The sequence below is a fragment of the Belonocnema kinseyi genome, chromosome 2 (assembly GCF_010883055.1).
Source record: "Belonocnema kinseyi isolate 2016_QV_RU_SX_M_011 chromosome 2, B_treatae_v1, whole genome shotgun sequence".
Classification (NCBI taxonomy): domain Eukaryota; kingdom Metazoa; phylum Arthropoda; class Insecta; order Hymenoptera; family Cynipidae; genus Belonocnema; species Belonocnema kinseyi.
Window position 1 is genome coordinate 36,165,024 of NC_046658.1, and position 14,823 is coordinate 36,179,846.

Here is a 14,823-nt window from a genome sequence, read left to right on the forward strand (position 1 = left end):
GACACAGACTTTTTCAATTGAGTTTTCAAACGCATCGTGTTCAACATCGCAGTTGTGGTGTCCTATAGCTTCATCTCCGAATTGTCTCCTAAAATAGTCTCTCAAAGCCTCTAGTATTCCATCTGCATCGTCTACCATTTCCCCCCTACTATTTCTCATGTTGACAATTTCTGTACTTTTGTTTCCTTTAATTTTTTTATAAAGTAGTTTCCAGCTTCCTTCAAAGTCGTTTTGTATTTTTATCTCTTCTTCTGCTCTAATTGTATCTTTACTTTCTTTAACTAATCGTTTAAGTATCCTGTTTTCGCGTCTATAATCATTTCTACGTCTACTTATTTCCTCATTGCTAAGACCTGCGATGTTCAAAGTTCTCTTGTACGCTTCTCTTTTTGCTTTTTGGGCAGCCTGAATTTCATCATTCCACCACGCATCACCAGACATTCTTCCTACAACAGCATATGAATTGATAATTTAAATGAAAGCTCTTCCAGATTGAAAAATATAACACTTAGAAGGCTTATGTCTCGTTATGCAACGCGGATATGAAGGATTGTTCCGCTTTATCGACCAAAGCGTTTTCGTTATAGATTCTGTTCAGGTTTAAAATTGTTAAATTTAAACACTATCAAAATGCAGTGCTTTAAATTAAGATTTTAATCATATTTTTGTTTTTAAAACCGGTTAATTTATAATATTTATAATTTAAAACTTATTTATTTATAGAGCTGGTGCTGTTGAGCAACTGAGAACGCATATGCGTCATCTGAATGCCTTGCATCCAGCCGAGAAGCACGACAATCAAACGATGGTCCAACTTTATGAGAAGGGATATGGAAAAGACGCAGCTGGCATTGCCATGGAAGCAATTCGTTTCGCTAAAGAATCTAGGTTTGATATTGTTTTAGTAGATACTGCAGGCAGGATGCAAGACAACGAACCTCTCATGCGAGCACTGACTAAATTGATCAGGGTCAACGAACCAGACCTTGTCCTCTTTGTGGGAGAGGCGCTCGTTGGAAATGAAGCAGTGGACCAATTGGTCAAATTCAACCAAGCCTTAGCTGATTACAGCAGTTCCAATGATCCTCATATTATCGACGGCATCGTACTGACTAAATTTGACACTATTGATGATAAGGTAAGAACTCATCAGACTTCAGATATTTGGATCCTTTGTTTAAATTGAACAAATCAACAGTCGGAAGCAATATCGAAAAATGCACACATTTCAACATCCTATGACCATATTTTTTCACATTTCATTTTTACATCCGGAAGTAGGTATATTTTGCGCTCGAAGAAAACATATTTAAATGCAGTTTTTAAAGTTTTGAACTTGAAATACTTTTTTTAAACGTTTTTGCTCGGTTTTTCGATATTTGAATGAATTCTGGTACGCTAAAGAAAAACTTACGTAAGTGACTTTCGATTATGGTTTATTTTCTAATACTTGCTAATGGTAAAATTGACCTAAACCCTAAACGACCATTTTTACCAAGGTTTTCTTTATTACGGTAGTATTAACCAAGGTCAGTTTTTTCTTTTTTACATTCTCATCATTTATGATTGAGAAAGTATTAGATTAGTCCAAAATCACAAACTGTATTTTTCCACAGAATTTCCAAGTTTTGAGACCAACTGAAGCCAAAAACTAAGTTTCGGCGGAGCTGTCCGTCTGTTTTATGTCCTTTTGTCCGTTCTTAAACACGACAAGTCTAAAAAAATGAACGGCTCTAATTGAATTTTGGTAATTTTTTTATTTTTATTTTAAAAGAAAGAACGAGTTAGTTAACTGGCCTTCTATGACCAACGGTTGTGGTTTAATCCATCAAAAAGGCTATACAAGAATCGAATATTCCAAATCTTATGCCAAACGACGATCGATACGTAAAAAATTAATGAATTTAAAATTAGGAGGAAATATATTTAAAAAATTAAAAAGAATTACCGGTTATGTGTGATCTTCATATATGCTAAACAAAAAATTCTACTAGAAAATATTTATATAAAAGAAAGCGAAATAAGTTATAAAAACTTTTGAAAAATATATAAATAAAAACATATTTTTTAAATACTCCGAATTACGAAAATATAATTATAAAAAAAAATGGTAATTTATAAATCGGAAAACTCCTAAATTTTGACCATATCATTACAGAAGCGACTTAAATTTAAAATAAACATTTAAAATAATGCAAACATAAATAAATTACCAAGCAAGCATTTTCCGAATTCAACAAAAAATAACGACACCGGGTACGTTTACTAAGAAGTTATATTTTCTTAGTTAAAGAAATGTTTGCTTGGTAATTTATTTATATATTTTTGAATAGTTAATTATTAAACATTTCTTTTTTTGCATTTAACCCTCCGAGGGTATTTTAAGGCACATACGATTTTTCAAACTTGAATTTCTCTCCTTTGGGAAAATATGGAAGATCGGTTCTACCCTTTTAAAAATCTAGGTAGTAATAGGGTCAGGTCCTGTTAATGGCGGTGCAGTTCGTCAGTTAACTTTTGAGCGGTGCGTGGTGAAAGGGCTGTGAAAAGATGCTGTCTGTAAACCGCATTAGTGTCTTCACCAGGTAGTGAACATTAATTGTTTTGCTTCATTTAGTATTTTCGGGTATTTATATGAGAAAAATAAAGCTTTCATGTAATTCTGGTCAATTTTTGTACAAAGCATATCGATTAACATTTAATATCCTACTTTTTCTATGGAATTGCCTGCATGAATCACTGTAAAATATGATCATTTTTCAGGTTTTCAAATAATTCAACTTTTTTAAGCCGCCGCCAATGGGCCTTAATTTTTTTTTGAAAGACATAATCTAAGCTTTCAAACTTTGCAACGATTTTTTAAAAATCTTATTTGTTGTAAAATGATGAATTTTTTAACAAGCATAAATTTTTTCCTAAATTTCAATTTTTATTAAAAATTTTTTTTCAACGTTTCACACCAGCAAAAATTGAAGCGGGTAGTAGATACTTAAAAAAATAACTCTGAATTTTACTAAATTTGTTGAAAGCCTGAAACAGTTCAAAAACTGAATAAGACCTTGTCTGTAAATGGAAGGTGGGAAAAAGAAGTCTGTAAGCAGAGGATTAATTTGCTTCTGTAATGGTATCGTCAAAATTTGGAGAGTTTTCAGTTATATTATTGAAAATTTTCTATAATTATAACTTCTTCAATTCGGAGTATTGAAAAAATATCTTCATATATATGTGATTGTGAAAAACACTAATGCTGGGGTTTTTTTTTTTCAAATTTTTAATATTTTTTTTATAACATATTGTTTTCTTTTGTAGAATTTTTAAAATAGATTTTTTGTTTTATATTTAAAAATTATTTACTTTTTATAAATCATTTAGTTTTTCAGTCAAATTTTTTATTTATTATTTATGAATATCACGTGTAACCGGGAGTTTAAAAAATTTTGCAAACTATATTCTTTTTAAATGTATTCATTGTTTTTTAAAATCTTTTGTAATTTGTTTATATATTTTTTATATGCTGTTTAAATTGTTTTTCTTATTTAAATTTATTATTTTTACATTTTTTTCGTAGAATTTTGATCAACTTTTTAGCTGTCTTAGATTTTCGACCAACGTTCTTCTATCCTATTCTAAAAAGATCATACCTATCGAATATCGAAATTATCGAAATATCTCGAAAGAGTCTAATGCAAAAATATGAAGACCCGATTCCTTATTGGTGGAGTTGTAGTCAGGGAAAGCACGTGACGTGTCAAACTCTAAAGCAATCACGACTATTCTACTATTCTTTCCTATGGAATTTCACGGGCTCCACTCTACTTCATTATTAAAAACTTAAAAGTGTATTTTCCTATTCTATAAAGATTTTTTCTCAAAGTGGAAAAGTGTACCCAATAAGTGGATTGATGAACATCAAGGATGGAATCGGAGATTCCTTTTTGGTGGAATTTTCAGGGAAAACACGTGGCGCTTTAAACCGTGATCTAATAGATACATGGTCTATCCACTTGAGAGCCCCGTTTCGTTACAGTCACTCAACCGCTTAATGCCACCATTTTGATTAATATGACCGCGCAGTTTGAGTTTGGTGCGTATTCTTTGTACGACGAACTATATAGGTATTATTATTGGTCAGACAATTACTTGGCGCTGGATTTGAATCTCTCGCAAGAGCTTTTCAGAACATGCGCGCTCAAGCGCTCGAATTTGAAAGTACATGTATTTCGGTTAACTTTATGCGAAGTCCCTTAACTCTGTTGATCCCAATTTCCCTAAATTTCTAATTTCAAAAGTGTAAAAATTTCTAGCTTAATTACTATAATGAATAAGTTAGTTGTAAATTTATTGTTAGGTTCTCTGAACATAGGTAAAAGGGAAAAAAGTGTTTTTAAAATTCAAAACAAAATAAAGATTTTGAATTATCATGAAATTGACGAGAGGTACGTGAAAACTGACAATATTATTAAGGTTTATTAAAGGGGGATGGTCTCTGGCCACCCCAAACTATGTCAGTAAAAAAATTTTAAACTTAAAAAAAATACAAATTTGTAGTTATCTTCAACACGGCCTGAAAAACGTGAAAATTAAATAAATTTTAAAGTTTTTGAAGCCGGGGTTTATCTTCGAACAAAGCGAACTGACCAAATAAAAAGAATGTTTAAATACAAACGAAAAATGAAGATGAGGGATGATCCTCAGACACCCGAAACTAAACAAAAAAACATATTTTCGACATTCAAAAAATCGAAATTTTAATTTTTTTCGAAAGCGGTTATGGAAACATGAAAACTAAGTCGATTTTAAGGGGTTTGAAAATAGGTTTTATCTTCCACCAACTTAAAATAACCCAATACAAATATTTTTGAAATACCCCCCTAAAAAAGTGAATATTTTGAATGATCTTGGATACGCTTAAAGATAAGCGAAAACTGACAATATTTTCAGGGGTTTTGTATAGGGGGGTGGACTTCAGCCACCTCAAAGTAAACCAGTAAACAAATGTTTAAAATTCGAAAGAAAATCAAAAATTTTGAATTACCTCTAAACGGTTTACAGATACGTGAAAACTCAAAAACATTTTCAGTTTTTTGATGAAGGGAATCGCTGTGTACAAAAATTTGAAGGTTTTTAAAGAAAGGTTTTGTTTTCGAACTACATGAACTAACCTGATACATTTTTTTTAAATACAAAAAAAATGAAAATTTTGAGTTGTCTTAAAAACGGTAAGAAATAAACGGAAACTGACAACGGTCAAAGAAACGTGAAAAATAAGTAGATTCAAAGGTTTTTGCAGAGTGGGTTTATTTTCGACCAACACGAAGTAGCTCAATTAAAGGATTTTTTAAACACGCCAAAAAATGTAAATTTTTAGTTAGCTTAAAGACGGTGAGGGAGGAGCGAAAACCGACGACATATTCAAAAGGGGGATGATTCTCGGTCACTCCGATCTAAAGCAATAAATAGATTTTATCAAATTAAAAAATCTGAAATATTATTTATTTCAAAAACGTTTATAGAATCGTGAAAACTTATTACATTCTAAGGATTTTGCAGAGGGGTATTCTCAAACAACTGTAACTAAACTAATGAATAAAAAATTTCTATTCAAAACAATAATATTTTTTAAATTATGTCGCGAACGATCAGAGATACACGAACAACAAACAAATGTTAAGGAGCTTGCACAGTAGTACGGTTGTGGATAAATTCAAAATAACCCAGTAGATTTATTTAAATTTGAATAAATAATAAAATTTTGATTTATCTCAAAAACGATGAAAAATGCGCGAGAACTGAAAAAAGCTTCACTGTTTGATAAAGATCCTTGACCACCCACAACTAACAGAGTTAAGTAGAGATACGCGAAAGGGACAGCATTTTCAGGATATTCCATTCCGGGATGGTCATCGGGCACCCTGAATTAGTATAGCAGAATAAGTTTCAAAATAAAAATTTGGAGTTATCTTGAAAACGGCGAGATACGCGAAAACTGAAAAAATATGTAGGGTTTTATACAAAGGGTAGTTCTCAGCCACTACAAATTAACCCAACAAAAAGATTTTCAAAAGGAAAAAATCAAAATTGTGAATTATTTCGAAAACCATGGGACATATAAAAAACCTAAATAATTAATAATAAATAAAAATTCGTATTAATATTGAAGAAACTTGACACGCATTCTGATTTCTGGATAAAACTGCAATATACACGAAAAACGTAAAATTTTAGAGATTTTCTAGCACACTTCCCAAAAAACTAAGTTACGTCTCAGGTTTGGACCTATACTTTTTCCGAAAAAACTGGAACAGACCTGGTTTTTTCGATAAGTGTCCTAATTGTGTTAGGCGGACAGCTTGAAAGTGATTAAAAGTTGTGTCAAGTTGTGTTTATATATACGCCCGGATTTGAAAGGAATGAAAATTAAGTTTGGATTGGTTTCCAATTCACTCGGATAGAGGGAAAGTTGGTTTCCGATTGGTTTGTGATTCATTTGGTTTGCTTTTGGATTCACACTTATCCATTCGGACTGATGTCAGATTCATAGGATTTAATTCAAAAAGTCCCATTCATTTGAGAAAATTGGCGGCAAGGATTGCAAAATGGATTCCGAATGCGGTCGTGTTGAATTTGGTGCTGATGTAAGAATGAATAAGGATTGATAAGTGAACCTCGGTTCCAGTCGGATTGCATTTTGGGTTTTGAGGCATGTATTGAGATTAAAATTTAATTTGAGGTTGAAAGACAGATTAAACAGTTAAATTAAATTTAAAAATTGATAAATACCTACAAAATATCTCAAATGACAAAAACACGCGAGCGCGAGCGCGCGATCATTCTCGTTACATATAAACAGACATCAATGGATGAATTAAGTAAATTTCGGGAAAAAGTATAATTTTGCATTATCGCGTTTTATTTTTTATTTCTTAAGATTTTAAATAAATATAGTTTTCATTTAAACATTTCGAAAAATGAAATTCTTGAAAAGTAGGTTTTTATAAAAGCTTTTTATTTTTGATGTTTTCGATTGGAAAATTTCAAGACATTTTAGCGTACTGAGGGTAAACTTTTGAACTTCAATTATAAAATTACTATCGAATTTCTATATCACGAAACCTTCAAAAACCCCTTTAAAACAAGATTTTGCATTTTAAAACTGTATTATCTGCACCGATGTATCGTAAACAATAATTTACAACACATAATAGGTAGGCGCGGAAAGGCCTCATATAAATTTCAGAAAGCCGTCTTTAAATACAATAAATCCTCCTTTATCAACAAATATTTTTCGACAGTGTTTACTTTGTCAAATCTTGGAGTTGAAATGACTGCTAGTGATTGGTTGAGTAGTACCGGGAAATAAGACACCGGTCGACTCCAAGGACGTTTTAATTCTTAGAAAAAATAAGGCGGGCAGATGTGTGCAGATTTTATTATAATTCATATATTTGTATATTTTATAAATTTATATAATAAATTATAATAGAATGGAGAGGGAAATATAATCATTAACAAACTCCCATTGGGATCCTATTCTTAGAATCTTTATGTTGCATAAATATCGAAATGCTGAAGAGAAAGTATACAACTCTTTATAAGTAAACCTTCCTGTAGTCATAGGGAACGTTAGCAAAAATATCACGTAAAATCACTTGGGATAATTTTTTAAGCGAGAGATTTCTAATTATAAATTTATTTTCAAAAAAGATGATAAGAAACACAATTTTGAATTAATAAACCTTCTTATGTAACAATTACATAATTTGCATATAATTTTATTTTAAAAAGTCAGAAAATTTAATTAATCAAATTATTAAGTTAGATAGAGGTAGTTTTCAATACTTATTAGTTTAAAAACATTTTTTTTTAGAAAACAGAAATTATTTTAATTGTTGTAGCATTAATTATATCCGAAATCATGTCACTTGTTCCTTATGTGTGTTTTCTACATTCCTAAATCTGCAGACATTGGGATTTCCCCCACTAAACATTACTACTGAATACTTCAGTATGTAAAGCTATAATATATTTTTGTACACTATTCAATTGTATAGAATACGAAACTAACAGTCTTAAAAACTCTTTTTGAATCAGGGTTAGCAGATGGGTCTGGGGAAAATCCAGAACACTTAAGAAAGCTCTAAAGAAAGATAATCTGCTTCATTTCGTTTCACGATACGTACATAAGTTGAATTGCGTGCACGGGTGGGGGGAAATGTGTTTCTAACAGTTTTCACTGAAAGTCGGTTGCGTTCATCGCTCTATTGGGATTTTATGAAAGAAAAAATTCTCTCGCTACTAGCTTTTAATATATTTTAATGTTCCCTGCCACGTTGAATAAATTTGTTTCATTTTGAAAAAAATTACATGGTAATATAGGTGAGGGGGGGTGAACTTGATCTTTCCTTTTGGTCCCTAGGAACGTGTGACAAAGAACAACACAACATAACCCTATAAGTTTTTCAAAAGTTATCCGGTATAAAGACGATGACAACGACGGCAGATAGACACTATTGTAAAACCTGTTTTTAATTTATTAATCGTAATTTTATGCAAAAATCAAAAATTCCTATATGAGGCCAAAAGATGCGATATACGTAAAAAGTATAAAAGAAGACTTATGAGATTTTGTTTTATCCATAAAAATGCTATAACAAAGTAAAAAATTCCTATTTTTAGCATAAAACCCCAAGATAGGCAAGAAAGTCTGGAGAAATGATTGTATAGCTTTTTATTGTAAGGTAGGTCAGCAAATAAATTTGAATCTCAAAATGCGCGAGTCTTAAATATGTTCGTAGCTTGAGGTCCGACAGACGCGCACCCTAGGTGCGCTCAAACTTGCCAGTCGCCCGCGTAGTGCGCTAGGAGTATTACAGATGAACACAAATGCAGGGTGGCGATTTGCGCCGGGAAACGGGAAGTAATTTGGAAGAAATAGAAAATGATGAGGAATTAAATTTCAAAACCGGTAAATTTTCTAAAGTAAAAAATAATTTTTCAGCAACATGCACTCCATCTTGTCAATAAATTGTATTGCTTCCGCATTGAGTGTGGAGGTTTTTTTATTCACGTAAACTTTCAAAACTACGTTTTTTAAATGTCGAGGGCCCAAAATAAAAGGGTTCCTATCTTGGTTTTTGACAGCTTTACAGGAAAGGTTATTCAAAAATACACTGTTTGTTCATAAAGAGATTGACAGATGCTGAAGAGCAGCTTTAAGAATAGACCCCCCCCCCCAAATAAGGTATTGATAAAATATTGAAACCTGAAAAAGGAACCGGTTCTTTGTACTAAATAGAAGTCACGGCTTAGATAAGGTTGGCTCAAGAAAAATTTACATTTCTGAAATCAATGTTCAAACGGTGAGCGTATGTGATATTCATTGTTATATGAGATATTCTGTTCTGTGACATAACACATAATGTGGCATAGAAGAATAATGCGCAGTTAAAAATGATAATTACACAGGCCTAAAAAAAATTTGTCTGCACGAAACCAGTGCCTAGGCTACCCTTATGGATTTTGAGCCGCTGAATCCGAATATGGCCTCCGAATTTGTCTTACACGTCTCAGGTTTCCCCTAGATGCAAAAAGTAGGGAAGAGCCTAGGGTATTTCTGGTAACACAGGCCATAAAAATAATTTGTATACAGGAGACAAGTCACTAGGCTACCCTTATGGATTTTGACCCGCTGAATCAAAATCTGTCCTCAGAATTCCTCTTATACGTCTCAGTTCCCCTCTAGATGCAGAAAATAAGGAAAACCCTAGAGACAATTTGCACGTTATTTTGATAATACCAGTATACGCGAAAATAGATACATCGATATTATATTCTTAAGTGCAACAACTCGCAGAGACTTAATTTGTACACAGAAATTCTTTAGTGTACGTTCTATTACCCCTAGCTTGGGTAATTCTAGGGAAATTGAAGGTCTTTCTCAGATTATATAGATTTACACGGGAAAAAATAACAAAAACCTAATATCCTTTACAGTTTGCGTGCGAAATCAGTCACTGGTGCCGCGCAGACAACTTTTATTTTGTTGGACCTGTGTGACCAGAAATTCCCTAGGATTTTCCCTACATTTTGCATCTAGAGAGAAAATGGAACAAGCTCGAAAAATTTGGGGTTCAAATTTAGATTTAGCACGCAAATCTGCAAAGGATATGGAATTTTTGTTATTTTCCACTGTACAAATCTATATAATATGAGAAAGACATTCAATTTCGCTAAAATTACCCAAGATGGGGGAAACATAAGGAACACTAGAGAATTTATGTGTACAAATTAAATCTCTATAAGTCGCGACGCTTGAGGGCATGTGATACAGTTTCCCCGGCTTTTTTCCACAAAAATGAAAATGTTTAAAAACTGAATTCGGAGATTCTATAGAATATCATAACGGACGTCCCCGGACTCTTTTTTGAGGGATAATAACCAAAAAAATTTATTGTGATAAATAAAAATTTTATGCATATGCATTATTTTGAGGTTACGTCGTCTTTCATCTCTACCTTTCCGATAATCTGGAAATTATTTATGAAATAAACTTTTTTGATTGGCTGCAAACAAGGTTAGTTCCGGGAGATTAGTTACTATGTTTATTTGTAAGTCCAAAGTTTTCGGCCAAAAATATTGTGTAGTTTGGAAGTAACGCTCGGGTGAATTGTAACACACATAGCCCCGAAATATACACGCACGTTATTAGCAATATAAACATTTTTTGATAAAAAAACACAAAAAAGTGTGCGGGGGCGTCCGTTAGCATGTTCACTATCATTTCCCGGATTTTTAAGGCAAAATATTTCTTATCCTGGGAAAAAAGCCGGGGGAATCTAACACTGAAAAAGTCGATACTATTTCCTAAGCGCTATGCAAATTAATCACATTTTATTAATTATAAATTTTTTGAATTAACCCACAAAAGAGTGTGTGGGGACGTCCATTAGAATGTTCGCTATCATATCCCAAATTTTTAGGACAAAATATTTATTATTCTAGAAAAACAAACCGGGGGAACCTAAAACTGGTAAAATCGACAATTTTCTAAGTATCACATGCCCTTAAGAATATAACATCCATGTGTCTATTTTCGCGTATACTGGTATATCTTTGCTGGTATTATAAAAACAACATGCAAATTATCCCTAGGGGTTTCCTTATTTGTTGCACCTAGCGGGAAACTGAGACGTGTAAGAAAAATTCTGAGGCTAGATTTGGATTCAGCGGCTCAAATCTAAAAGGATAGCCTAGTCACTTGTCTCACACAGACAAATTATTTGTATGGCCTGTGTAACCAGAAAATCTCTGGGCTGTTTTCTACTTTTTGTATCTAGGGAGAAAATGGTAAAAGCTCGAAAAATGCAGTGATCAAATTTAGATTGAAAGCGCAAAACTGCAGAGGAAATAGCATTTTTCTTATTTTTTTCTATATAAGTCAGTATAAAAAGCGCAGGACCTTCAATTTCCCTCAATTTCTCCTAGCTAGAGGAAACGATACGCAAACTGCGGAATTTTTGTGGATGAATTTGGTCCTTATGAGTCCCAGCACATAAGAATATGACACGTAGGTTTATTCTTCCGTATACTGTTATTATCAAAATAATGTCTAGAATATCTCTAAGTTTCCCCCTATTTTCTACATCTAGGGGAAAACTGAGAAGTGTAGAAATTTTGAGGCCGTATTCGGATTCAGTGGCTCAAAATCCATTAGGGTAACTTGTCTTGTGCATTCTATGAGAGCGTGAAGCTGAAGCTTTCATTTTATTAAGTTTGTCACTTGTGAGAATAATAGGTATAAGAATTCGGAGTATATTTATTCAAGATTCAAAAAATCTTTATTTTGGAGACATATACATTTTTTCGAATTGCGAAAGTTATTTAATTAACGAGAAATTATGTTTAATAATTCTTTAATCTGTTTTCACACTTTCATTTTTGATGAATTTATTAATAGCAAATAGGTTTGTTTCGGTTTATTGATAGACTACGGTAACCTAATTGAAAGAAAGTATGTAAAAAATAAATCACCAGTTCAATCTAAGGCGCATCTGAAATGAGATTTTCCGACACACAGGGTCAATCGAATTGAAAAATCGATTCATGTCGGTATTTCGAGATTCGATCGGTGGGTCGATCGAATCAAATAAACCGATCCGAAAATGAACGCACATCGAATGTAGAATACTTTATTCAATCCGACAAAATGCACACGTCTATACTTAAGACTTTAACGAATGCGTTCTCATCACATATCTGGCGATTCGCGGTCGATTAAAGTAGGTCCAAAAAACGAAATTATCTGTGTTATAGATTCTTTTTAATTATCGTTGTAATTGGCTTTAGGATCCTGACATAAAAAATGCATGATTTTTTTTACTAGTCAAACAGATATTTTTACCCGAAAGGTGGGGGGGGGGGCGTCCTCATCAGTGTTTTATTCTAGAAAAAATTATTTTATTTGGTACAATGTAAACATTTATTCCCAAGGTATGCTTGTAGGGGCTATTGTTCCCTGATCAACACCTATACATCTTCCTGTGTTATAATTTATAATGGAACGTAACAATATCCTGGATTTGAACTATTATATTCGCGGCGTATCATATGTGTGAGCTTGCTAACAAATGTCCTTGCATTTTTGTACTGGACAGTGCTTTATTTGATAATCTTTAAATTATGGAAACGCGATTCGTTATTTTTAAGAACTAAAATCTTTGGTACACATATTAGTTACATTTGTATGAAAAATCTCTATTCCTTCCACACACTGCTCCTTTCCCCTGCCGAGTGAGTCACGCCTACCCCGAAAGGGAAATGGCTTAATGGTGTAACATTATTAAAATATTATCTTACAGAAAGAGCGAGAGAGAGGGTTGGAATATTCTTGAGAAATCGTTCAAAACGTACATTCATCAAATTTCCAATCTCATCAATATTATTACCAGATTTTTTGCTTAAAATGTAGATCCCATTTTAAACATTGGCGGGCGCTCAAACTTTGGAGCCCCGGACATAGCATGACATAAACTCGCCAACTGGGCACTTTTATGGCGGATATCCACATATACATATAAGGACAAATTATTCTAAATTAGACTTGATTTTCTTTATTATTAAAAACAACGCAAATAAGATCTCTATGAAAATCGATATTTATATTGATTTTTTAATGTAAGTTCGTGGGTGAGCAACTTTACCTCGTTTGTCGGCATTTCATTGCTTCATTCACTTCAAATTGTCTTAATACTGACACTGTCGTAAGGCATGTAAGGCCTGTTTACCTCTAAGCCGCTACGTGAAGGTGACCTGTACGGCAAAACTCTATAGTCACAATAGTCTTTTAAAAATGTACTTATTTTGAGAATATTCTTCTAGAGAACTTCGAAACAACATCAATTATTTGATCAATTCTGCCCCCCCCCCCCCGCCCCCGCATTTAGAAGTATTTATTTGCATTTTTCTCGTCGTTTTATTGCATCCAGCGGTTTAATTTTAATCAGGCAGCAACGTTAACAATTTGTCTTATTTTTTAAATTTCAGGTTGGGGCAGCTATTTCAATGACATATATCACTGGTCAGCCAATTGTCTTTGTTGGCACTGGCCAGACCTATACAGACCTCAAGTCGTTGAATGCAAAGGCTGTGGTACACGCTTTAATGAAGTAAATCATGTTACCTAAATGAGAAATTTATTTGAACGATCATTAATCGTAGCTAAAATCTTCGAACATGTTATCTATTCTACGTGGAGGGAATAAGCGCATTTGCTTGCAGGGGTAAGAATATTTTATTTGTATTTTATATCGTCACTTTATTTATTGTATAGTTAGAATTAATTTTATAAAAAGTTGGCTAAATTTGACGATTGAATCAAAGTTCACTTGTTACTTTACGTTTTCTTCAGCTTATCATTGTGCGTGCTTGTTACTTCGTATTTTTCTAAGTATCTGTATGTGTATATTTCCTTAAAAATAATCAACTTGAGAGACGTTTCGAAATTAATGTCAAAAATATTTGAAAAACTGACATAAAAGAAAACATTGTTAACAGCTCTTGATAGGTCGCCTTTCTTAGGAATTAATATACAGTGTACATTTTATTAAAATAATTCTTATAACTAGTGTTCTTTTTTTATTAGTTCCTAAATCAAAATCCAAGTATAAAGTTATATAGTATTATGATATAAATACTCTGTATTTATTTATTTTCTCTCATTTTTATTTAACTGTATGAAGTAATAATTTATTTATGGTGGAATATTAATTATATCATGGCTTTTTTACAAAGTGAGTGTTTTCTTTAGTGAAGTGTATGTGATACTTCGTCGTGTGGTCAATCGGGTACAGTTCCCCCGGCTTTTTTCCACAAAAATGAAAATTTTAAAAATGCATGTGCATTATTTTGAGGTTAGGGTCATTTTTCAGCTCTTTCATTTCGATAATTTGGAAATTATTTATGAAATAAATATTTTTGATTGCCTACAAAGTACAAAAAAGGTTAGTTGCGGGCAATTGGTTCCCTTCTAGAAATAATCAATTGAGTTCGATAAGAATTAATATAATTAATATCTCAATCGTTCCGAATCGTGTTTCTTATTTGTGCCAAAGCGATTGACAACAATTGAGTATTTGTAATTTCCAATTGTTTCCAATCGAGTACTTTGAATTTTCCACGTGATGGCAGCACTTTTGTCTGGCGGGAATTATTTAAAGACAGTTGTTTACTTTTTTGGAATAATATAAATTTGAAACAGTATATATTATGAGACAAGGTAAATAAACATTTTGTAAATAATTCTTGCCAATTGAAAGTGAAGCTACT

The 14,823-nt window shown here is 32.5% G+C and overlaps 1 protein-coding gene across 3 annotated transcripts in view; it reads left to right on the plus strand.

Annotated features, from left to right (window-relative positions):
• The window catches only part of LOC117168428 (signal recognition particle receptor subunit alpha homolog), a 20,148-nt gene extending 6,026 nt beyond the window's left edge, over positions 1-14,122 (plus strand). For all 3 annotated transcript variants that reach the window (XM_033354069.1, XM_033354070.1, XM_033354071.1), the window contains 2 exons: positions 724-1,138; positions 13,543-14,122. In XM_033354069.1, coding sequence (XP_033209960.1) covers positions 724-1,138; positions 13,543-13,668 — 541 coding nt within the window. In that variant the 3' untranslated portion in view covers positions 13,669-14,122. The remainder of the gene's footprint in view (positions 1-723; positions 1,139-13,542) is intronic.
• The last annotated feature ends 701 nt before the right edge of the window (positions 14,123-14,823 follow it).